Here is a 25,865-nt window from a genome sequence, read left to right on the forward strand (position 1 = left end):
GTCAGCACAGAGCCCGACATGGGGCTCAGACTCGTGAACCGTGAGATCATGACCTGAGCTGAAGTCGGACGCCTAACCTACTGAGCCACCTAGGTGCCCCTAAGCCTGTAGTGTTTTCATAAGTATTTTCATGTTTATCAGGAAAAAATTTATAATAAGCTCATCATATCCCTAAATTCATGGATAGTTTTGCCTTGAATGAGGCAACAATGAAACATAGCAATGTAAAGCTATTTACTATGAAGCAAATAACACAGTAAAGAAAATAAAACAAAAACGCAAAGGAAGCCCATGAAAGACCATTTGGCAAATGAGGGCAGAGTGGAAGAAAGCATGAATTTTAGAGTCAGACCTGCGTTTGGATCCAGCTGGATCACAAACTAGCTTTTGCTTATAGACCAGTACTTAACATTCCTCTGAGTTTTGCTGCAGTGGGTGTTTCTACAGGTTGTTTTGAGCCAAATGAGGCAATGCATAAAAAGCCCAGACGTGCATTGGACACCAAATAAACATTAGTTCCCTTCTTTAAAAGGCAAGTAACTAATTTAAAGTAGTTAGGTATTATTTACCACTGTGGTTCTTATTTCATGGATTAAGACTGCACGAAGAGTCACCTGACTGACAGTCCATGGAGTTCAGACCGACTGTCAGCTCGTACCTGCCAGGGATGGACAGAAAGGACAGATGGCCAGAGCCGAGGCCAAACTTTGGACTCCAGTCTCTTAAAGAGGTACTGCCTCTTCATGCAATCAGTATTAAATCAGCTTTGTGCCATCAGTGTTAAATCAGGTGGCTGTTATGTGCAGACATTGGGTCTCAGCCTTGGGGATTTGTTAATGGTCAAGAACATTCATCACACCTCTGCCTTCATGGGACCAGTCAGAGAGGCAGACGTTAATTGAGTTGTCACACAAATAAATATGCTATATTATGGAAAATGCCGTAAAGGAAGGGTACCATACCACGGGACTGTAAACCAGGGACAGGCTAGTTAGTCTGGAGGACTAGGGAAGGATCTTCTTTGCTAGTGATATCTGAGCTGAGATCTGAGGGATAAATAGGGTCGACCAAGGACAGCAGGTGGGAGGATCACGTGTGAAAGTACCTGTGCTGGGAAGGAGCAGCGTAAATTGGGAACACGGAAAAAAGATTTGTGTAGTTTGATAATAAGGACAAAGGGCATCTCTTAGGACATGAAATGAGTTTGGAGAACTGGGCTGGGGCCAGATGATAAAAAGACTTGTCTAAGTAAAGGAATGGGAAACTCCTGAGGGATGTCCATTATGGGGGTGACATAAATTAATTAAAAATCTGAAAAGATACCCTGGAAGCCTGTCTTAGTCAGTGTTCTCCAGAGAAATAAAAGAGATAAAGAGATAGACAGACAGATAGATATACACACATATACATACATCTTTATACAAAGGGATTTATTGTAAGCAATTGGCTCACACAGTTAAGGAGGCTGAGAAGTCCCGTGACTTCTGCAAGGCTGGTTCTGCAAGCTGGTTGTGTAACTGAGTCCCAGTCGAAAGGCCTGAGATCCAGGAAAGTCCAAATGTGCTGATTGCAGTTCGGGCCTGGAAGCCTGAGAAGGAGGAACACCCGGGGCACATTGTCCAGGGCGGTGACCAGTACTGGGCTCTTGAGTGTGGCTAACACAATGAAAGAACTAGATGTTTTTTATTTTATTTATCTTTATTAATTTAAATTTAAATAGCCATATGTGGCTAGTGGCTTCCAAATTGGACAGTGTAGGTTTGTTTTTTAATTTTTAAATTTTTTTTTTGAGAGAGAGGGAGAGAGAGAGAGAGAGAGAGAGAGAGAGAGAGAATGGATGGGGGAGGGGCAGAGAGAGGGAGACACAGAATCTGAGGCAGGCTCCAGGCTCCCAGCTGTCAGCACAGAGCCCGACGTGGGATTCGAACTCATGTACTGTGAGATCATGACCTGAGCCAAAGTCGCTGACTGAATCACCCAGGCCCCTCTAGACAGTGTAGTTTTAATATGTGACCCTGTTCTATCCCTTCATGTTGCTTATCTCTAACTGAAATTACTCCTGTGTTTTACATTGCCTATTACCTGTCTCTTTCATGCCGGAATATCTTGTTGACTGCTAGATTTGTAACACTCAGGGTAGGGACTGACATATATTCATATCTCAATGAACTTTCTGTTAAATTGACTTTCAAATTAATAAATGCCCCTTAAGAGCACTTTGCTATTTTTGAATGCTGTTCCAAAGCACTTCGCTTCTAATGATCTTGCTTTCCACTGAAAAATCCAGAAATCAAACTCTGGGTAGTATGGTAACACAAAATGCTATCAGGTTGTGTGCTGACATTGTTGGTTTTATCAGATTTAGCTGGACGTTTCGTAGTCACCCTAATCAGTTACATCTCCTTAGTTTCTGTGTGTCTTTCCCTTATGTTGAGATGGACCTGGAGTCTACCCTCCCAGTTCCAACATTTTGCACACTTGGGGAAATGTGGATTCTGTTCCTCTAGCCTACTTGTGGCTTCCGACACTGCCCAAAGCTTGTTCAACGGGGAAGTGTTGGAGAGGGTCATCGAGAGTTCATGAGCCAGGTCGTGACCTCCGGTTGACCCGGAAGCCGGATTCAGGCAATCGATCAGAGAGGTTCCTCACGCCTTCCCCGTGCTTGGAAGATAAGGTCTGCCCACCATTCCCACAGTGGGAGCTGTTTTCAAGGTTGCAGCTTTGAGAGAGCGATGTGTTGCTGGGCCAATGGATGGTACACTTGACCGAGCCCTGCGAAGGCCTCTGTGTAAACTTTTGGAATTCCGGGGGGCGGTGCAGAGATCTCCCGGTCTTGCAGCTGCCTAAGATAAGCTCCGTAAGTAAGCTCCCTTGCTTGTTAACGTTGCCACCTACCCATCAGGGACCCTCGGTCTCTCCCTGCCCTACGTGTACAAACCAACAAGAAGCTTAGGGTTCAGATCCCAGATATTTGTTGTCTTTAGACATAGGGGTTTTGGTTGAGTAAAAGTCAAGTCTTTGGCTATTCTGGGAGGACAAAAGGTCAGGCCGTCCTTATTACACAAAATTGCCCCAAGGTTTTGTTTGCTTTCCTTGGTTTAGTAGAATTTGCATAGCGTGTTAAAAAAAAAAAAAGCATCAAAGTATAGTTCATTCTCTGTGAGCTCTCCTTTGTGTGCAGATGTGAAAAGCCTCTGCCCATTTATTTGCTAGTGAAAGGATGAATACTACAGAAAAAAGTGAAAAAGAATATTCTGCTCAAGCTTACCTGGGTTCGTTTTTTTGCTTAGCACCTTCAAATTCTGTGCACAGACGTACGTTACACATGCATGATGACCATGCTCTTTTGCGTATTCACGCACAATATTCTAAGGGGTCAACAAGGTTAAATCATGATTTTATCCAATGGCTGTATTCTCTTAATGTCGTAAAAACATTCATTCAACCAGTCCCCCCTGCTTGGGCATTTAGCGGACGCCAGTGGTGATTCATTGTCCTAATCATGAAATAACACTACAGTGAATGTTTTCCTACACGTAAGTACCTCCAAACTCAAACCCACCCGGAAGTGGTATCCAGATGGAACAAAGCGTGGGAGCCCTTAATAGCTTTTGTGGAATTTTCCCACATTTCTTTGGAAAGGATGATCGCCGTTTGAAGCACCATCCGGTGGGGTCCAACCGTGCTGATTTGTAACAGAAGTGTTTCTCTTCTCCTTTCCTACTTCGGGCTTGTTTTGACAGTAGTGCTGATTACAATACGAGTAGCAACAATGGCAGCGGCTAATATTCCTGGGGGTATACCGTGGGAGAGCATCAGAGTAGGTGCTTTAAAAACATTGTGGGTAATGGTTAAAAATATAAACCCTGGAGGCTGACTTCATGAGGTCAGATCCAGATTCTACCACTTAACCTCTAATTGGCTTCCATTCCCTACTTGCAAATGATTCACAGGCTTACTAGGAAGACCAGATGAGTTTATCGAGGAGTCAGCCCAGTAAAGCACTGGATAATGTTGATTCTTATTCCTAATTGTGGGTGGTTTTATTAACATCATTTCACAGGTGAGAAAATGAGAGGGTAGGGGTATGGCTCAAGGCCACCTGGCTCGTGAAAAGTGGGCTGGTTGTACCTGCAGAAGCCCTTTCCCCAAGGTTTGCGACTGCGGGGAAATACTCAGCCTCGTCCAGCACAGGGACCAGCACTGACATCCCAGGAGAAGTTAGTGTTGCCGCCGAGTTAGACCAAGGCAGAATCAGGCACAGAAAAGGAGAGCATAAGGTCACTGTAACTGGAGATGCCATGATGTAACTCCTTGTTTCCAAGGTCAACAATAAAGCTGGGGTTTGGGAGGGGGGGAGATTATTTTCTTCATCCTTGCAAACTGAAGGTAGTTCTGTATGGAAGTGTTTTGTGGGATTGTGAAAAAACCCCTCGATTACAGGGGCCCTGTGGGCAGCAATCCCGAGGTCTTGTTCGGGACCCGTGCAAATGCCTTCCTTGCCTTGGGAAGGCCCTCTCTAAATATTTACTGACCCGAATTTCTGCTAAACATTGTCATAGACACTTTCAGTTATTTCTTAATGTACTCTGTTCATAACTGCTTAGTCAATTATTTTTATTAGCATAACGTTCCTTTTAAGCATAGTGATGTTGGGGAAAAAAACAGAAACATTGTAAGCACATTTTCTCAGCTATGGCTGATTGTGAATGTTTTCTCTCTTTTCTTTTTCTTTTTTGGACTTCCTTTGCAGATTTGATGAATTAATTGTGAACTTCCCGGGGGGGACCTAATATGAACTGAAATTTTCGTTTATTCTATAATGTTGCGGTTCTATTCTGGTTCCAGCGACTATCCTTTGAGACCGAAGCTTGAATATTGCCAAGGGCTCCTAAAATTGCTGGCATAACCTACTTTCTCCAGAGAACCTGACTTCAATTTTCATAATGAATTAACGCCTTCTCTCTCCCCCAATTTCTTTGCTCCAATAGCTCTTTGTGGAGACCACTGATGTCAGTGGCAAAACTCTCGAGGGGCCGGTTCCTCTGGAAGTCATAGTGATTGACCAGAATGACAACAGACCGATCTTTCGGGAAGGCCCCTACATTGGCCATGTCATGGAAGGATCACCGACAGGTATGTTACATTGGCTTCCATTAGCATAATGGCTTGGGAAGTGGGATACTATGTGACCTTTGGGGACGCTAGAGACTGTTTTCTTCCTGCTACGCCTTGTGATATACATCAGCACTGCCCAGTTATTTCCCTGGGTGGAAGCAAGCCCTGGAAATCTGGAACTCAGAACACGACTGGGGTGTTGCAGGCTGTGAAAATCTCTCTCCTCGTCTCTGAAAGCGACCTTCCAAGGATCTTTCAAGGCTGTGTGAATAGATCTAGCTCACCCTTGTGACGGCCCAAGGTTGAACTCTGTGGGATGGCAGGCCTTTGAAGAAAATTAAGGTCCCCACCCCAGGCTCCTCAGTCATTCCTTTTCGTAATTGTCTTTTAATAAGAACCATTTTGGAAAAAACAGGTACGACTTTTTTTTTTCCCCCCCTCCTTTTCCTTACACAAGGTGCATGGAGAAACCTTGTGGCCTCAGTCACGGGGCCAAAGGCAAGACATTTTATTTCTCTCTGGAAATACAGGCACCTACGTTATGGGAATCACAGGGTTACTACAGAGCTCCTGTTATCTTTTTTCCACACTTAACCTTCCAGGGAAGGTGTCAGAATTTAGAGCTCCCTTTTTTTGGCACAAGAGATACGAATAAATGCATTCTGTGACCAGCAGCAGAAGTCGCTGCTGAGTAGGATGCTTGAGAAGTAGAGAGCAAAGTCGAAAAGCCCCTATTACGAGACTAGACTTTGACTGTAAGTCTTAAAATTCACCGGAATGAGTACATACCATATGAAGACTGTCTCTGTGGCTGTGTCTAGATGGGGCCCCAAGAAGTGATTCAGTGGGGCGGACGGGAGACAAGAGCCCCAGCACTGCTTCCGCGGGTTCTGTTTTTCCCCTTCCCTGACTTGATGGGACGTATCAGTAACTGGTAGACAGAGGAGGCTCCGCAAGCGTCGTCATGGTAACCTGCCTAGACTACCCCTGAGTCATTGTATGCAAGGCGCCTAAACCTGTCTCCCCAGCTCTGGGCACTTTGTCTGCTCCCCAGGGGCGGGAGCCGAGCTCCCTTCCTGGGACTTGAATGCAGTCTATAAAAAGGAGCTAGAGGGCATTTGAGGGAGCCCACGAGGCAGGAGGGTAATAACAGGCCTGGAACGATGGTGGAGGTGGGTCAGATCATTTTCAGGCAGACCTTTCCAGTAACACCTCTCCTCTCCATAGGCTTCTTTTTTTGTTGTTTATTTATTGATTGATTTTTGAGAGAGAGAGAGAGAGAGAGAGAGAGAGAGAGAGAGAGAGAGATCCCAAGCAGGCTCTGCACTGTCAGCACAGAGCCCAACGCAGGGCTCGATCCCACAAACCCTGAGATCATGACCAAAACCTAAACGAAGAGCCTGACGCTTAACCACCTGAGCCACCCAGACACCCTCGTAGGCTCCTTTTATTTTTTTTATTTATTTATTTTTTCAACGTTTTTTATTTATTTTTGGGACAGAGAGAGACAGAGCATGAACGGGGGAGGGGCAGAGAGAGAGGGAGACACAGAATCGGAAACAGGCTCCAGGCTCCGAGCCATCAGCCCAGAGCCCGACCCGGGGCTCGAACTCACAGACCGCGAGATCGTGACCTGGCTGAAGTCGGACGCTTAACCGACTGCGCCACCCAGGCGCCCCAACGTAGGCTCCTTTTAATGGAAGGGTGGCCTCTTGTAAGAGAGAGCCTGGGATTTGGGTTTAACGTTCACAGATCTCTTAAACAAGCTGATGTGCAGGTCGAGTTAAGGGAACTGATAGGGAAAGCTGTTAAAGAGGTTAGAGTGTGAGCAGAGCCGGAAAATGATTCCCAATTTCCGTCTGTGAGCGACCGGAATTCGAGCCGGTCCTGGAAAGTTCTAAATGTAAATGACAGCGCTTCTGTCGGAGGCGGCTGTGCGCGTGTGCGTGTCTTTGTATATTATGTGTGTATATGATTAGACGCCGTCCAATTTTCCTCCCGCTGTGCCCTTCCTTAAAGTTTCAGGAAGAATTTCAAGTTTTATTGCTTTATATACATGTCATATTTTCAAAGAAAAATGGAATCTTTTACGTACACTGAATTTCTTAAAGCACAAAGCAATTTGGTTAGGATGGACGGATCTCCAAGCCAAACATAAAGCACTTCCAACCTCTACTACTGTTTGGGATTATCCTCTAAAAACACATAAAGACTCGGAGATCTATGTGACTTCTTCCAGCTGTGCAGAATTTGGCCTGAATCATTGTTTTTCTTTTTCAGCCCCCTCTGGGTTTGACTAGAAAGCAGGAGTTGAAATAGAGTCAGTCAAATTTGGGGTCAAGAATGGGGAGACGTGGTGGAAGACTTCGAGAGGAAAAATCATTTAGATGGCTCAGCACCTCCCAAGAGAGCTCAGGCAGGATGGCCCCTAAAGCTCCCTGAGTACGGTGGGAATCTGGGAAAGGAACCACTTATAGGTACCGACCATGAACCCTGACAGGCTGTAGAGATGATGGCCTGTCTGATTTCAGTAATGCCCTGCCCCTTTGTGCTTGGTGGAATCCTGTGTGTCGTAGCCCATGGCAGATGGGTTGTACAGAAGGGGATGCTGACCCTGGAATGAGTTGAGTGACTTTGCCGTATTCACATAAATGATAGATGGGAGCCAGTGTTCGGGGCAGACTTGTCTCCCCGACCTTCAAACCCTGAGCTCTTTCAAGTGTCCCACAAACTTCATGGTGAGAACGGCCATCACACTGTCGTTGCATTGTGTTGAGCACTTACTGTGCCCCCTTACGACATCCTAGCAGTTCCTCCCCTACCCCGTTTTCTACCCTGAGGGGTGGATACCACTCTCGCCATCACACATCGGAAAAAAATGAATCTCAGGTCCAAAGTCACATGGCTGGCTGGTGAGCCAGAGTCTGTGTCCGTGTCTCTGGCCTGAAACACGGGCTCTTTCCCGCGTATGACTTGGACGTGCCCCCCCCCCCCGCCCCGTCCCTCACATTCTTGACCATGAGCCCTTTACAGTCCCAGCAGGGGGGAGGTATTTGCTCTATCAGAGGAACTGATGTGGCTCCCGATGGAAAGTAATGAGCTCTTCTGCCCAAACGTGGAGCTCACGGAATCCCTTTTGGTGTAACGTGTGCTCTTACTCAGTCTCTAGGGTTAAACCGTGCTGCCCGTGGGCCATGTGGTCACTCACATTGCTCTCTTCTGAGTTCAGGTCATCAGGGCCAGCTTCGTGGGGTGTGACCTGCACGGCCTCTCAGGGCCCCACGCTCAGGCTCTGCTGTCACCACCTTAAAATTATTAGTAGGTGTTGGACAAGAGTCCCCTTTGCATTTTCCTTTTGTACCCAGCCCCTCCCCCCAAAATTGTGCCACTGGTCCTGAGCATGGCCCAGAGCTCATGTGATACTCCCCCAGCTCCTTAGCCAGGTGAGACCTTGGGCAGCTTCCTGAACCTTCTAGAAGCCTCTGTCACCTCGTCTGTAGATGGGGTGGGTGCGTAATAAATAGTACCTACCCTAGAGAAGCGTGTGCACCGATAAAATGGGACACTGTGTTTCACTCAGCACTTGCAACATAACAGATGGGCAAGAAATGCTAGAGTATCGTTAATGCTGCGATGATTCTTAGTATTCCTGCAGCGTACCCTTTAGGGAAGGGAAGGCAAAGAGACATGCAGTTTGTGTGAAGGAACATTCATCTCCCAACAAACCAAGCATCATTTTCATGTTCCAGTGTACCTGGATATGCCATCGACACCAATCTGTCATGGAGGAAGGTCACCCATATTTATCTGGGTGTGCAGACAGGAGACCATTTCCAGCTGCTCAGCCCTAAACTCCAGGGTATTGTTTTGGGGAATCAGTACTGGATGGGGAAAGATCAACAGAAAATAATGGTCTTTGAACTTCGCAAATTATGAGCTATTCCTTTCGTGGAGCCACAAGGCATTGATTTATGGGACCCAGGCCCGGGCCCGGCTGTTCTGTGGGGCCAGCCAGAGCTCCGTGCGAGCCTGGTTTTCTGAATGCCCAGGGCATGCCAAGACCTCGTGAGTGGGGATAGAGGGCTGGGCCCCTTGAAGTTCCTGGAGGGCACACTTGCCAGGGCCCCCAGTGCCTATTGGTACCAACTCTCCCCTGTTTTGCCACCAGTAGTGTTCTGGGCACCTTTGAGAAGGGCCAACCACGAGACCCTGAGATGAGGATTGAGGGCTTGGGGTTGACCTGAGGTGCAGGACAGCAGGGGAGGAGTGTTCCAGGTAAGGGAAGTTGGCCAACTCGAGGTGCCCCCTGAAGCCAGCTACCAGGGTGGGCAATTGTGAGCTTGAACCTTTAGGTTGGGGGGCCCTGTAAAATGCATAAAACACACACATTAGAGTCATTCCCACCCAGGGGCCCGGTTAGTACGCATCCCCACACGCCCATCAGATATTGGTCACGAACTATACCCAGAGGGACTTTAATTCCCAGGCCCCTTTGGCCATTCACGAACATGGGCAAACCAGGTTCCAGAAGCTCTGGGGCAGCCTTCCAACCAACAAGATAAGGGAGCTGGCTTTTGGGCCGGCCTCAGCTATGTTCTTCCCTCCATGCTTTCGGCCACCCTGAACATGCCCAGTGAGCGGGGGCAGTCCGGAGAATGGCACCCACCCCTGGACAGACGGATCGGCTTTGAGGGATGTTGGGGGGGGCAGGTAATGGGAAGAATTCGCTTAGTCCCTAAAAGACACGACCAAGGAGGACAAATGATGTTGACCTTTCTCTTTAATTAGGGGTCAGGGCCTGGAGGTGCGTGTTCTGACTCCTGAGAGAAAACTGGGGCTGAGCTGTGTCCTCCTGGCAGTTGAAGAAGCGTAGAGATTAGCAGCTACATCCCCTTCTGACTTGTGAGAGCGCCAGTGCCCTTGCCCGCCCTGGGGCTTCCTCTCCTCCCTCTTTCGTTGCTTTTCTTGCCATACAGTATTGTTACTGAGCACCTACTGTGTGCCAGCATCATTCTTAGCTCTGAGGGTACAGTTGCGGACCCGTCAGGCGCGGCTCGTTCCCTCCGGGTTGGCACAGCCAGGTAGGGGGCCTGGCTACAAATACGAACTGAAACGTGGGAAGCTCTGTGGATGCTTATTCCAGAGGGGCGCAGGCCAGCCTCCCCGAAGAGGGCTTTGTCCGTTACTTTTCCTCTGGGGTCCCCCTGAGTTTCTGTTACTTGAGGCTCAGTTACCTTTATTTAAATCTCATGTAATGTTCATTTTTGAGAGAGGGAGACAGAGTCAGAGACAGAGTGTGAGCGGGGCAGGGGCAGAGCGAGAGGGAGACACAGAACCCGAAGCAGGTTCCAGGCTCTGAGCTGTCAGCACAGAACCCGACGCGGGGCTCAAACTCGTGAACTGAGAGATCATGACCCGAGCTATAGTTGGACACTGAACCGACGGTGCCACCCAGGCGCCCCTCAGTTACTTTTATTTTTAAAAAATCCAGGGGCACCTGGGTGGCTCCGTCGGTTAAGCGTCCCACTCTTGATTTTTGTCTTAGGTCGTGATCTCGTGGTTTGTGGCATCGAGCCCCACAGCGGTCTCTGTGCTGATGGTACGGAGCCTGCTCAGGATTCTCTTTCTCTCTCTCACTCTCTGCCCCTCCCCTGTTCTTTCTCACACACTCCCTTTCTCTAAAATAAATAAACTACAAAAAGAATTTTGTTTGAAATCTAACTGTGACAGACATGAGGAAAAACATCCCATCAGTTGGCCTTTGGAGCAGATGTCTGTCCTGAGAGCTCAGCTCTGCTCGACAGTTGGTATTTCCCAAACAGCTTGGGCTACAGCAAGGTGGTTTTGACATCTGATAGTGGGTATCTGAGACCTGGCTCAGTGCAAATCCTCAGCTTGTCGGTATGACCTGGTGGTAAAGCCCCTTCCGGCCCCCTGTTCATATGCCGTAGTGAGTGCCATGTGGCTTCTCTGTCCGCCAAACTGTCATGTTGTCCTTCATTGGTATTTTCGGACTTTCGCTTGGTGAGTTCTCCCAGCCTCAACTACCCCAGCCAATCCTATGGGCTCTGGAATATTGGGCATGTGACTATTTGGAGTTTTTGCTTGTTTTCTTAAGGCGATGTGTTTCTTTAAAAAAACAAAACAAAACAAAGCAATTCAGCTTTTGTTCAGCATTTTTTTTTAAGTAAAAAAGTCCAGTCACCCTCAAATCTCACCATCCAGAGAACAGCACAGCTTCCATGTTGGTGAGCATAGTTCCAGGGCTCTGTCTGGGCATGTCTACACACAGGGATGCTCGACACAATTTTGTAGAAACGGAGCCGTGCGTTCCTCTCTGTAACCCACTTTCTTCCCTCCACAGGGTCCTATGGACTTCTTCGTAAATCAATAAAAGTCAGGCTGCGTCGTTGTTTTAAACAGCCACTGTCTGGATCTGCCGTCATCTAGTTAGCCATTCTCTATTGATTTAAGTTTCTCCACTCTTCCATGCTTATAATCAGATCTTCGGGAGAGAACGTGTCTCTTCCTCTGCGCATGACAGTTCTCGAGGATAAACCCGTTGAACTGGGATGGACAGGATAGAGGATGTGCTCGTGACATTTGGGTGGTGCTTCTAATCACAGGATCATCTCTGTATCTTGGCCAAGCTCATGCATGAGGGTACAACATTAGTCTTTCCTTTTGCATTTGAACATGCTGGTGGGCATTTTTGTTTATTTGCTTTTCTGGATTATACCCAACGTGTCCAGGCTTTAGTGGTCACTTCACTGGCTCTATCAGTAGGTCCTGAGCTACTCTGCTCTAGAACCCTCCCTGGTTTCTGTGTTCAAGGAAGAGGACTAAAATTGTGGATCCTGTTCTCTCTCCTGGAGCTGCCATTGGAGTCTTAGCTGAGGGCAGGTTCCCGGAAAAGATGTCATTAATGTGCTACAGTGTCGTTCAGATGGCATCAGGCAGCCCTTGAATTATGGCACAGATCACTCCAGTGCAGTTGACCGTAAAACAAAATTTATGAGTTATGTAATCCAGAGACATCTTCTCAAAGGGCAGCTTCTAGAAATAAAGTGCAGCTACTCAAGAAACTGAATCCTGTCAAGTTGCTCCTAACCATGTCTGGGGAGCCCTGGTGATACCTTACAGGGGCTCCAAACCAAGCCCATCAACAACCTCGTTGCAGCCACTAAGTTTTCCCTCCTTTATGCCCGGGCCCCTCTCTGATGGACACCACTGCACATATTAGACCCAGTGCTGCTGGTCCGCTGGAGCCTTCACGATACCGTAAGGCCATGTGAGACACAGGAGGATGCCTGGACCCCTTCGTTCTGTCACAAGCATACCCAACCACTAACATTGTGTGTCTCACCTTTAATGTGGGCAACCTTGAAAAACACTCTTTGCGTTTTTATTCCTAGCCCTCTCTCCACCTAATTTCCTGTATGAGTCCCTGGGGTTGGAGACCAGTTCAAGAGGCAGACCCCACTTTGTTTCTTGAGTCACAATTCTCTCTAATAAGGAAGGCTTTGCTTTGTTCCTGGCCACCCTTGGGTGTCTGTCTCCCCACTGCCAGCCCCCCATACTCCAACTCCTTCACATCAGATCTGCACACTCTAGGCACTGAGGATAACCTGGCGAACTGGAGGGACCTGGCTTCCCTGGCCATGGCGCTCGGATCCTCGTAAAAACAAACACTCACCAGTCATGCCCCACTGATCCGTTGGATGTACTTCCGACTTGAACCGGGAGTCCTCCTCACCCCACTCTACATTTGAGAGAGACCTATGACATCAGTGATGCAAAATACAATTACAAACTTAATTAATAAAGAAATAATACTTGGAAGTGAAGGGAGGGGAAAGAAGCCTCAGTAGCTTCAGAAACTTAGGGATCATTCCACAACCTTGAGAAAGAATAAATCTGACCAGTTTTTGGCCCAAATGGAAATTGGGTGAAAGTTGAGAGCTGCAAAATAAAAATGAGAGTGTCTTCAAGTTTTTATGGCACAGAGCGTGGGGAATGCCACAGCCTTGAAATCCAACCCTCATACCAAAGGATTCGCTCAGAATAGCCCAGGAGTTTTTAGTGCTACAGATGAGAAAAGCCAAGGAACACATCCACAAGGGCATTAAACAGTTACAATTTCAGAGAAGCTCTTTCTTCAGAGTCATTCCTGCTGACCATTATCTTCAGCTAAACCATTCAACAAGTATTTATTGGGCAGCTTCTATGAATCAGATATGGTCTAGGTGCTAGTGATAGAGTAGTGGCCAAGAATATTCAGGATTCTACTCTTGAGACATTTGCATTTTACTGGGAAGAGAAGAGTAATTAACAAGGAGACCAAGAAGATCATTTAAGTAATTTGGATAAAAAAAAAAAAAAAAAAGACAAGATGAGGTGATAGAATGAAGGTGAGGTCAAGCAAGGACTCTCTCACGAGACGACATTTGACCTGAGACCACTGAAAACAAAAGAGCCCACCATGTAAAGGTTATCGAGCCGGCATGTTCCAGGCAGAGGGATCAGAAAGTAGAAAGGTCTGAGGCAGGAAGGACAGATGGAGGGACAGAAAAGAGACCAGTATGGTGGAAGAATGTCAGCAAGAAAACTGGCCGTTGAGTTCAAGGAGAGAGGGAAGCATGAGATCAGAACACAAGTCACCAACCTTGGGCCATGAGCCAAAGCTGTCCCGCTGCCTGTTTCGTTTTCTTAATAAAACTTTATTGGAACACAACTGTGCCCATTTGTTTCAGCCTTTGACTGTGGCTGTTTTCACGAGCTGCTGTTAGACTTGAAAAGTTGAGACACAGATGATGTGTCCCACAAAGTCAAATAAATAAATCAGGGAGAATCTCAAGCAGGCTCTGCACGGTCAGTACAGAGCCCGACATGGGCTGAATCCCACAAACTGCTGAGATCATGACTTGAGCTGAAATCAATAGTTAGATACTTAATGGACTGAGCCACCCAGGCGCCCCAGGTATATTTTTTAAAAATGGAACATATTCAAAATATTTTAAGGAGCTCCTGGGTGGCTCAGTCGGTTAAGCGTCCACCTTTGGCTCAGGTCATAATTTCATGGTTCGTGAGTTTGAGCCCCGCATCGGGCTCTCTGCTGTCAGTACAAAGCCAGCTTCGGACGCTCTATCCCCCTCTCTCTTCCCCTACCCTCCCCCCTCAAAAAAAAACATTTAAAAAAATAAAATATTTTTACATATTTTTAAATATATATATATATATATTTTTTTTTTTTTTTTACTTCGCCCTTTACAGGAAAGGTTTATAGAACCCTGGATTGGAGCTCCATAAGTTTTGGTTATATTTTAAATTTTGGGGCGCCTGGGTGGCGCAGTCGGTTAAGCGTCCGACTTCAGCCAGGTCACGATCTCGCGGTCCGTGAGTTCGAGCCCCGCGTCAGGCTCTGGCCTGATGGCCCGGAGCCTGGAGCCTGTTTCCGATTCTGTGTCTCCCTCTCTCTCTGCCCCTCCCCCGTTCATGCTCTGTCTCTCTCTGTCCCAAAAATAAATAAAAAAAAAAAAAGTTGAAAAAAAAAAATTTAAAAAAAAAATAAATAAATAAATAAATAAATTTAGTGGTGGTTTAAGGAGGACAGTGGCAAAAATATGATTTTACTGTTACAAGAGGACCTGAGCTAGTCCATGTAGAACAAGCCGTCAGTCAACCAGGAGCATTTCAGCATTCCAGACTCGAGGGCACTGTGGCCTGGATGGGGTGGGCACAGTGGAGATGGAGAGGTCATGTAAGATTTTGTGGTGAGCCCATGATGGATGGGGGAATGCTAGATATTGATTCATTTTATGGTACTGGATTACTATAACTGATGCCATCTGTGCATTGAGGAATTATGGTATTAGTATAAACCTTAATAGGTTGATAAATTTTCTGAAAGTACGAACTAGATTTTACCTTCAGTGTTCTTTCTAAAGCGTAAGCTCAAGACCAGGGGGACCAGATTATCTTCTCTTTCTCCCTTTCCCTCACTTAGCAGAGTTCCAGACACACAGTAGCCACTCATGTACATTTCATGCAATGAACAAATAGCCCCAAATGGCAGAAGGTGTGAGTCACTACAAGCTTCCCTTTTTATTTGATTTTTAAATAAACATTGTCTTTATTGGCAATTTCTTCATTACTCCAACAAATATTTCTGGAGTGCCTGTTAGGTATGAGAATATGCTGCTGCTCGGGAAGCATGACGTTGGAACAGGGGGTGCACGGAACAAACACAGACCCTGACTCCATAGAGTCTGCAGACTCCTGCACAGGAGAAAAAGTCAGGAGCCCCTGGGAGCATCTCCTTAGGAATGAGGGAGGGAGATGGTCCCTGCCCCTGGTTAAGGAAGCAGTGCAAGCCACCAGGGTAATTTTTCTAGCACTGGATACTGGTCTAGGTTCTATACTTGTCTCTGGATGAAATCCTTCCAGTCCTTTTTCAACTGAGGAAGCAGAAGTTCAGGGAGCTTAGGTTTCCTTCCCCAAAGTCACACAGCCAATGGGTGATGAAGCTGGGGCTCAAATTCAGACTAACTCCTGTGCCCTTTGGTCTTCTCTCTGTCTGCAACACCCACTGTCCTTTACGTCATCCTTGGAAAGGTTAAGATCATTTCAAATCTGCCACCCTGAGCCTAGAGAATATTTCCTTACATGCATATGTGAGTATATATCTGGGTGCATTCACACGTGTGTAGAGGTGTGTGTGTGTGTGTGTGTGTGTGTGTAGATGAAGGAGAAAGAGGGAAGAAGGAAAGTGGTTTTATTATAGCCTCGCCGGTCAGGTAACTCAGAGCAACCCTTAGTTACTGGCGGCAGCCTCCTCAAACAGAGCCAGATCCCCCCCCTAGTGGTAGTTTCGGGGAGGCTCAGGGAGGACTCTCCTCGAAGATTCATAAGGCATGCGAGACCATCAGTCAAGATAGTCTACAAATGTCAGTTAGAAAAGATTTATAATCAGCAGAGAGCTTGATAAACCAGCTTTTACTGCAGCACCATTGTGCTAAGAACACCGTCCCTTCCAAGGGCAGAGGGCAGAATGCTGTTTCCATCCGTCTGTACAAATACTTGTGAATCCCTTCACCTTAATACATGGACAGTAGACTAAGAGAAGCCCTGAGTAATTTATGTATAGAACCACCTCCCTTCATAAGTAAATGGAATAGATCTAATATTCTGAGCTCCATGGGAAGAGGGCGTATAAAATCCCTTTCGAGTATATGTTTTATAAAATATAGGTCATGAATTGAGTTTTCCCGTATCAAAGAAAAAAATTTTAATAGACTCACAGCTTTCTAGCTGTAATTATGGCTGCATCTTTTTTTCAAGCCAAGCATAGTACCCAAAGCTATTTTATTATTCAGAAGACTGGCTCTTTTCAAAGATTGCTCACAAGTTTGGTTTGGGGGATTTTCAGTGTTTTCTTCTTGTTCCGGATTTCTGCTTGTGTTCAGCACGTCGCAGTTTGTATCCGCTGTGTTTGTGGTTGGGAGGGGTTGCTAACCCAGAGACCGTCTCGGTGGGGAGGACAGGGCAGGGCTCCTGACTCTGTGGTTGGCCTCTGTGTCTTTGAGAAAGGTCTCTATCCAGATTGATGGAGGGTCTGTCCCCTGGGCCGTCAAAGCTAGACTCAATGAGCTGCTGGCCATCTGTCCCTCTGCGTTTCTTCCCACTTCTGTGATCTCGCCCCCTCTCCTGCTAAGGAGATTCTGTGCACGTCGGCTCACACTAGGGTTCTCAGCCAGGGTTAGAGGTGAGGACTTGCACAGTAACTTACATACAGGAAATTAAGTTAACTAGGTGTTTCCTGTGTGTGATGCACCATTCAAGAATGGCTGGTTGGATTTCTACCGGTTTGGGAAAGTGCCTTTGACATGTTTTAACTTGAAATGTCGACCCATCCACTTAAAAGAGATAATCCAAGAGACCTAGGCTATTGCTGAGGCACGTCATGTGGATTCAGACACTACAGAGCAGTGATTCACCTGCAGACGACTTACCTTCTTCCCAGCCCCCAGACACTTTGGGTCACCCCACTAAGGGAGGGGAGAGCGCCACTGGCATCTAGTGGGTAGAGGCCAGGGATGTAGCACACAGGACAAGCCCCCAATGAAGGATTATTGGGCTCAAGAGTTCGGCACTCCCAAGGTTAAGAAAACCCGCCCAGAGGAGGAAATGAAGAGTTTGGGCTGTGCATTGCACATCCGGAATCTGGAGGAGCATGGACATTGGCTAGTGCCTCTCTGTGGCGAGTCTCAGGGTGAGCTCCGGCCAGCCTGTTCCTCTGAGGACGGTCAGAGGAAGCATGTAGCTGCGGGTAGCGGTGAGCACTGCGTGAACGGGAGCTGGGACGAGGCCCTATGCCAAGGGATTCCTGCGCATGGTCTCCCTGACTCACCATAGGTATCCTACACACAGACACGTGATCATCTCCGTGTTTCCAGGGAGGACACTGAAGCTTAGGGAGGTTAGAAAACAATTTTCCCAGGCGAGCGGAGCCCTCTCCCTCAATACCCATTCTTCTCTCCATTAGTAACGAACCCCAACATACGACAGCGTCATTGTGTCCGCGTGAAAACCATATTGCGGCTAGGTGTGGCCGTGTGGTAGAGTCCCAGCCAGCGAGCTACAAGCACGGCATTTTGTCACGTTCCCGGGATGAGTTGGGGGCCACGGGAGCTGGGAAGGTTGCCCGTTTGTCCTGGCCGGAATGAGGTCTTGGGGGCTAGACCTCAGGCAGGCGCTGTGTTTCATAAGGTGGCTTTGAGGGTGGAAACTGTGTCCTAAGAAGGTGGCGAAAGCCAGACAGGGACGGGATTCTGTTGCCCGTGGAATGTTACACCAGCCCCGGACTGCCTCTCTCCAGAAGTGTCTTACATGAGACAGTAATGAACTTCTGTCTCATTGAGCTCACTGTTATGTTGGCTCCTCTGTGCTCCTCACCAAATCTAATAACAGCTGACATACCCAGCGTCAGTCCACGAGTAAGAATTACAGCCAAGACAATTGGACTCCGAGTCATGCTTTTCAACTGCTGTGCTGCCCGAGACATTCAAACCCTGTGTTTCATACCACCTGCCTCTGTATGGTAGTCAGAAAATTGAGCCTTTATTGGAGCAAAAATTGTCTTTGTCTCCTCCATTATCTTAGAGTTCTTTCCAGAAAGCATTCTGAGGTCTCTGTCCTTAGGTATTCTTTATTAGATTAAAAACATACCCAGTGCCCCATGATGGAAACTTCCTTAGCACAGCGGTTTTCATTTTCTCGTCACAGTCATTTCAGATCGGAGTCCAGCCCCAATTGTCCGAAAATGCTCCAATAATGTGCATCATCGTGTGGCTGCCATTTACATCAGGATCCACATCCCAAGGACTAGGGAGGAAGGGGAAAGATACAGGGAATGTTAAGAGGGCTCTAGAAGGTTTTCACAGAATATTAATTTTTGGGCTTGTCAGGGCGTCAACTGGAAATGCATCTTCAGGATGTGCCTCTCAGTTCATTGGGGAGATCGATATGTTCTAACAAGAGTGCAGCCCAGGGGTCGAGACCACTGGCTCCCGTGTCCAAAAGGTCTGGTTTTCAGTTATGTTTCCACTGCTAATTGAGAGCCCTTGAACACGGCGTCTTGCCTCTCTGAGCTTTGCATAACTCCTCTGCAGAAGGGGGATAATGGTAATGCCCCCAAAGGGTGGCAGATATCAAGCCTGGAGCACCACGCCGAACAAAATAAATACTACATGTGCCATAAACATTAGCTGCTGCCAGACGCCTTTTCCCCCCAGTGGCAGGGCACAGTGCCGCTGCTAGCATCTTGCAAGGAAAGGAAGAAGTCTGCCCTCCAGCAAAGCTGGGTTCCAATCCTGGCCCTTCCTCTTATCAGCTGTGCGAATTCGAGCATCTCTTCCTTCATTTTGCGTTGGTGATAGTCCACAGTGGCAGCATTCTGTATGAGTTGGAATTAGGCAGATTTGAAATGATGCAATATGGGAAATATTTGTAAAGTCTCACTTGGGCACATGTCTGGAAACATTTCTGTCATCCTCCAAGGAAGCCCTGTATTTATCAGGACTCATTCCCCACTTTCTCCCCAAATTGCCCAGTCCCAGGAGACCACGGGTCTACCCGTTGGCACTTTTGATTTGCCCGTTCTGGGCATTTCACATAAATGGGATCCCACAGGAGGTGGTATGTTGTGACTGGTTTCTTTCCCACGGCTCCATGTTTCTATGATGCTGGATCGAATGCAACACGGGTCAGTATTTCGTTTCTTCTTGTTGCCAAAGACAGGGTTCGCTCCTTATATCTGCCTTGGCCACACTCGGTGCTGCCTCAGCTGGTAAAGAGGAAGACATAACATTCTTTGTCAAGAGTACTCTTGAATTATGCACATTTTCAATTATTTGACATAGTCAAGAACATGGCCCTTACATAAAGTATACCTGAGCTCTACTTACAAGAATTAAATGAGACAATATATGGAAGTTCTTGGTAGCAAGGCCCAATACATGGTGGCCCCTCAGGAAATAGTCCCTCCCTGTGTTGGGTGGGTTGTCTTATAACACACCTCCTTGTCATCCACTTTACTGTTTGTCACCCTAAGGAATCCCCGTCAGTAACGATTCCAACTGATTAAGTAGAAGAATTATGTCTCAGTGTTTCCTAAGGAGTTTGCTCACCAGGTATCCCAAAAATGTCTTTTGGAAAAAAAAAAAATCCAATCTGCACTATTTTGTCAAGTTTCTGGAAACCTACCAAAGGTTCAAGTTAGATATTCCCTCGTAAATTTCCACCGGTATCCATATATTCATAAAGTATATCTGAGACCTTTACTTTCATCAACCCAAGTATATTCCCATTTTAACAGCGTCACTGTTGGGTGTATGAGCTTTAATGAAAGACAGCCTTTGAAAAAGACCATCGTAGGGTCTTTCTGACTTACTTCAGCAAGGTTTAGAAGTAAAAGACACTTATTCATCCTCAATCCTTTCCCCTTGACCTGGGCTGTTAGGCACCACATCAAGCAGACATCTCCGCTACTCCAACAAGCCATCACAGCTTGCCTCGTAGGTGACAGACATCAGAATGGGTACTTCTGGATGCGTCTATTTCTTCTTCTCAGTGATGCCGATTATCATCATGTCCGTGTTTCAGATGAGGAAGCATAAGCTCAGAGAGGTTGACAACACATACTCAGAGGAGAAACTGGGAGTCTGGATCTTTCTGATCTCAAAGCTCATCTTCCTCTAAAGAGGCTGAGTGTCCTTTGTCTTGGTATGAGTTAATTACTTCTTAGTAGTCCTGCTTATCCTCCACAGAAAGACTTTTTTTTTTTTTTTACCCTGATTCAGTGGTCTCTGAAACAGCATTCAGGGCTGTTTCCTGGCCAAGGCTTTGCATCTCAATTCGAAATGTTTATTTTATTGCTTATTTTATTTGCATCTCCATTCAAAATGTTTAACAGGCAAACAATGAAAAGTGCAGTGTGGCTTCAGCTTAAGAGTTTGCAATCTGAGGAGCAAGTCTAGGTCATGGCTGTCCATGGGGATGACACCTTATAGCATGAGACAGTCCAGCCGTGCCTGGTCCTAATTACAAGTTAAGGAGTAAGGTCAAGTTACATCACAAAAGGGCAAACACCCCATCCGAGAGAAAAATTATTCTAGAGTTAGAAAAACCGTAACCAGGGATCTAGGGATGAAATTCATCTTGCAATGTATCAGCAAGGAATGCTTTCTGCTGCAGGTAACAAAAAGGCAATTAATGTGGCTTAAACATCTCAGGTTGATTTTTCTCACATTTCCAGAAGCTGAGAGGTGGGTGGCCGCTTCTGTCGCTTCACCGATTTGATAGCATCTCTGTGAGTCTCTGACCTTTCTCTTGTGGCTGTGAGACTTGTCACAGCTCTAAAATCACAGCTATGTCTAAAGGAAGAAGAAAAAGGGGGCAGGAGACATGTCTCTCCCTTTTCATTAGAGATGCAAAGTCTTTACCAGAATAGTCTTTTCTTAACAACTCCCCAGAGCAGAACTCTGGCAATCATGTGATTACCCCTGGCTGCAAGAAAAGCCATGTGTAAACCAATATTTCCATATGTGTATGTGCACATGTATACGTGTGTGTATGCACGCATGTGTGTTCATCAACAGGGTGGGCTAGGGAGGAGAAAATTGGGAATAGATCTGGGATTAGCCATGACTGGTCCCCATGTGGCCCCCAAAGGTTAAGAGATGTACCCAACTTTTAGAAGGTTAAAATGCAGGAGAAACCAGCATTTTCCATGATTTTATTGTGAGTTTGAGAGTGAGCTGGGGGGCATCACCGAAAGGATTTCTTGGCTAAATAAAGGAAAAAAAAAAACAAAATCAGACTGGTTTCTTTACTGTTCAAGTTCTCAGAGACTTTAAGCTGTGAATGGCCTCGTCAGTCTCCAAGAAGAGGCAGTCCCCGAGAATCTGTTCCGGGCAGGCTGTTCCGTGAACCTGGCATGCAGGATATGGTAGGTATGTTGGGAAGGTAGCTTTTAGCCAGTGAACGACTGGATCACGAGGTACCTGAGCAGGCATGCCTCCCCCCTCACAGCGGAGCAGTTGAGCCCCAGGTTGAATATAAGATTGTCTGGGAACAAGACAGTGAAGGTCGGAGAAGGTTGTACAGTGCCAGGTAGATTTTTGACCTTGGTGAGCATCAAGTCCAGCCACGGAGGGAGGGGACTCGTGAAGAAGTTGGGCACAGGGACCCCACCATCGATACCTCTGGACTGCCTCCTTCCTCCTGCATCCACCCAGATCCCGCTAGTCTCCTTCACAAAGCTCATCAATACTCAAAGAATAAAAACCTTGCTGAAGGAATTTAACTGTTCCATAAATATCAAGCCAGGAGTGTTGGGAGTTTCAATTGTTTGGGGTTTCCCCTGTTCTCGTGAAGATCAACCCTTTGACCAGGTCCTTGGTAGGAAATTGACCAGCCAGGAGCCTGAAGGTGGACATAATAAGTCCAGATGGAAAATGACAGATTTTGTGCCTGTGCCTCTTACCAAGGACTGTTAGTCACAACCGTTGCTGCGTTTTTACTCTCCAGGTAGTCTCTGCCCCACTCTCCTATTGTCTGGTAGCTGCCCAGCTTCGCTGTAACTGTCACACACAGGATATGGAGCTGAGGGTTTCATACACATCACCTCATTTCAGCCTTGCATTATCCCCGAAAACAGGTAAAAGAATTCTCATTTACAGATAAAGACCTAGAATGTAGTGGGCAGGGACCTTACTGGGATCTCACAACTTGGCCTCTGTATCTTCCTTATACCACGTGAATACATCAGTATAAAAAAGAGAGTCTAAATGAAAATTGCTATGCAAGACAGAAAACGTGACTTTAAATGCATGATGGCTTTTACCATTAGGTCAGAGGAAAAACAGAGCCAGAACTTGATTAGTCTAGGGACCAGTGAAAGGTGGGTGATAATTTTGGACTTTCTTTTATAGACGTTTGTACTAGGGTTCTCCAGAGAAACAGAATCAGTACTATAGGTCTATATCTATAGCTAATAAGAAACTGGCTCCCACAGTTATGGAGGCTGAAAAGTCCCAAGGACTGTAGTCAGCAAGCTGGAGACCCGGGAGAGCCGATGCTGTAATTCTATCCCAAATGCCAGGAGGCTTGAGATCTATTAAAAGTGATGTTTCAGTTTGAAGGTGGGGAAAAACCAGTGTCCCAGCTCAAAGTAGTCAGGCAGGAGGAGTTCCTTTTTGCTCAGGTTTTCTGTTCTATTCGGGTGTTCAATTGATCCGGTGAGGCCCCAAGACTTTGGGGAGGGCAATCTGCTTTACTCCATCTATTATTTCAAATGTTAATATCGCCCAGAAATACCCTAACAGACACACCCAGAACAATATTTGGCCAAATGTCTGGGCACCTTGTGTCCCAGTCAAATTGACACCTAAAATAAACCACCACGATACTGTAGGCAGAATCTTGACCTTGACGCCATGACCTCCATCCTCTGGTCTTAGACTTGTGATTATGTTGCCTTACACAGCCAGAGATTTTGCCAATGCAAATACAGTAAAACCATGGTTTGCAAGCATAATTTGTTCCAGAAACATGCTTGTAACTCAAAGCACTCGTATATCAAAGCAAATTTCAAGAACCATTGGCTCAGTTGTGATCATGTGACATTTGGCAACACGTGCTACTCATATTACAAGACCTTGTTCGTTCATCAAGTTAAAATTTATTAGAAGTGTTTGCTCGTCTTGTGGAACACTCGCAAAACAAGTTACTCGCAATCCAAGGTTTACCGTAAAGTTATGAATCGACTGACGTTAAAATAGGAAGACTATCCTGGATTCTCCAGGTGGATCTAAATAATCACCTGAGCCCTTAAAAGTGGAAGAGGCAGGCAGAAGAGTGAGTAAGAGAAGCAGTAGAAGAGGGAAGTAGGAGAGAGGAGGCAGAGGTTGGTTCAGACAGTCCTAACTCCTGAGAAGGACTCCACCTGTCATTGGCTTGAGGCTGGGGTGGGGCCACATGGAAAGCGTGAGAAGGAAATTCATTCTGCTGACACCCTGACCGGGCTTGGAAAGGATTTCCCCAGAGCCAGTAGTAAAGAATACAGACCTGCTGCCAACCTTGATTTCAGCCTTGTGACACCCAGGTGAGTCTCGCTGTGTCCAGACCTCTACCCCACGGTCGCGGTGAGGTCATAAATGGGTGTTCCTTGAAGCCGCTGCTTGGTGGTAATTTGTTACAGCAGAAATAGAAAAGGAACGCAGTATCTGGTTTATTCCCTTACATGCCAGCCGCGAGCAAAGTTGCTTTTCCCAAGAACGAAAACAGAAATGGCCAACCAAATGACAGAACGAAGGAGAACCACTCGAGCTCGCAAACTGCTTTAACAACCGTCCCAAGTTCAACTCCAAATGCAACTTCTCATCTCCAAGTATTCCCCACACCAACATCGTTCTTAAATGAAAACAGCATCAGAAACAACCTTCAGGACATGTTTAGCAACACATCCGAGCGAAGCTTCTTTAATTGTTAATTCTTTTGATAGTCACGTGACACCACTAATTACAGCGAACTGTCCGCTGAGGAGGTCACGCTGACTGCATCCAGGAGGTCCACGGACAGGTCCCCAGGCCCACTGGGCTTTCAGAAGCGACCTCGCCCCTTGCCACCGTTCACCTCCCTCTCCCAGAGCAGACATCTTTCACAAGGTGCTGGAATTCGATGAGGACAAGACCCTGAAAGAAAACATCATCCCCGCAACTGGGTTAACCCACTATCGTTAATGCAGTTCAGCGAAACCTGAGGTGACTTAACAGCACAGCAGTCCCTGGGCTCGGCGTCATGGCGCTTTTCAAGGTCTCCCTACATGCTCTTCTGCAAGGTGCATGTGGAATGTGTTTGTCCGGAGTCACCCTTCCTGATAGCATCCTTGTTTGGGAGCATAATCTCTCCTGGCCCATCTTCCCCTCCAGTGTTCCGACGATGTCTGAATTCTGGAACAGAAAGAGGAACAGCATGGCTCTCTTGGGAGCGCTCAGTGCACGGGCGCAATCAAGAAGGCAGACAAATGCCCTTTCACCTAACACGTATTTGCCAACACTTAGCACAAGTGAGAAGGAAATTCATTCATTCATTTGGTCAACGGCATGCTTAATCCTTCGAGTCTTTTTCCTGTCTGTTTTTATATGTGACAGCTTTATCACGAGATCATTCACATGCTGTACAACTCAGCCGTTTAGAGCGGGCAGTTCAGTGTTTTGTGGTACATCCATAAAGTTGTGCAGCCGTCACTACAATGGGTTTTAGAATATTTTCATCACCCCCAAAAGAAACCCTGCGTTCATTATACTTCTCATTCCTCCCAAACTCCCCCAGCCCTAGACAGCCACCAACCTACTCTCTGTCCCGTGGATTTGCCCGTTCTGGACACTTCATATAAATGGAATCCTGTACCATGTGTCTTTTAATGGCATTTTCCCCTTCGCATAAGGCTTTAAAGGTTATGCTACATTGCAGCATTCATCACCCCATATCTTTTTATTGCCAGATATTCCATTATATGCATTATTATTTTATTTACATCTTTACGTTATTATTTCATTATATTTTATGTGCCTGTTCCTAAGTTGGTGGACGATGGGTTATTACCAGTCAGCAATTCTGTAAGTTTAACGTACAACATTGTATAAGTTTAAGATGTACACTGGGCTGATGCGATGCATTTATAGGTTGCAATATGATTACCGCTGTAGTGTTAGCTGACGCCTCCATCGCATCTCCTAATTATCCTTTCTTTTTGGTGGTGGGAGCAACTAAGATCTAGTCTCTTAGCAACTTGGAAGTCTGGAAGACCGTGCTGTTGGCTGCCATCACTATGCTGTGCATTAGATCTCCAGAACTTACCTTCCAAATGCAAGTTTGTACCCTTTGACCGGTACCTGCCCCCCGCCCCCACCCGCCAGCTCCTGGCAACCACCGTTCTACTCTCTGTCTCCGTGAGTTCAGCTTGTTTAGATCCCATAGAAATAAGTATGTGGATCGTGTACCCAGCAGCCTTGCCGAAAATCCTCTTTGAGCATAGACGCTACTGTACGTATTTTATAGTTTCAGTGACTAATGTCCTAGCTGGGTTCTCATGGTGTAGCTGCCTCAGTCCAATGCTCACACTCTGTTTCCTATGCCTTCATAATTCTGCAAGTATTTGTATGTACATGGACAGCTATTAAGCT

At 46.6% G+C, this 25,865-nt stretch overlaps 1 protein-coding gene and 2 long non-coding RNA genes across 5 annotated transcripts in view; 2 read left to right on the forward strand and 1 right to left on the reverse strand.

Annotated features, from left to right (window-relative positions):
• The window catches only part of CDH13 (cadherin 13), a 1,101,550-nt gene that overhangs the window by 705,584 nt on the left and 370,101 nt on the right, over positions 1-25,865 (forward strand). For both annotated transcript variants that reach the window (XM_058708168.1, XM_058708169.1), the window contains exon 6: positions 4,992-5,136. In XM_058708168.1, the coding sequence (XP_058564151.1) occupies positions 4,992-5,136 (145 nt within the window). The remainder of the gene's footprint in view (positions 1-4,991; positions 5,137-25,865) is intronic.
• LOC131499804 (uncharacterized) lies at positions 14,717-25,681 on the forward strand. The gene is made up of 2 exons (XR_009256071.1): positions 14,717-24,517; positions 25,446-25,681. It is a non-coding gene; the product is annotated as an uncharacterized LOC131499804 (long non-coding RNA).
• LOC131499803 (uncharacterized) lies at positions 19,374-23,811 on the reverse strand. Of its 2 annotated transcripts, none has more exons than XR_009256069.1 (3): positions 23,746-23,811; positions 22,163-22,259; positions 19,374-19,462 (listed from the first exon to the last, which is right to left on the reverse strand). It is a non-coding gene; the product is annotated as an uncharacterized LOC131499803 (long non-coding RNA). The 2 variants fall into 2 exon arrangements; XR_009256070.1 differs by lacking the exon at positions 19,374-19,462 and adding an exon at positions 21,520-21,608.

Source organism: Neofelis nebulosa, chromosome 17 (genome assembly GCF_028018385.1).
Source record: "Neofelis nebulosa isolate mNeoNeb1 chromosome 17, mNeoNeb1.pri, whole genome shotgun sequence".
In the NCBI taxonomy this organism is placed as follows: Eukaryota; Metazoa; Chordata; class Mammalia; order Carnivora; family Felidae; genus Neofelis; species Neofelis nebulosa.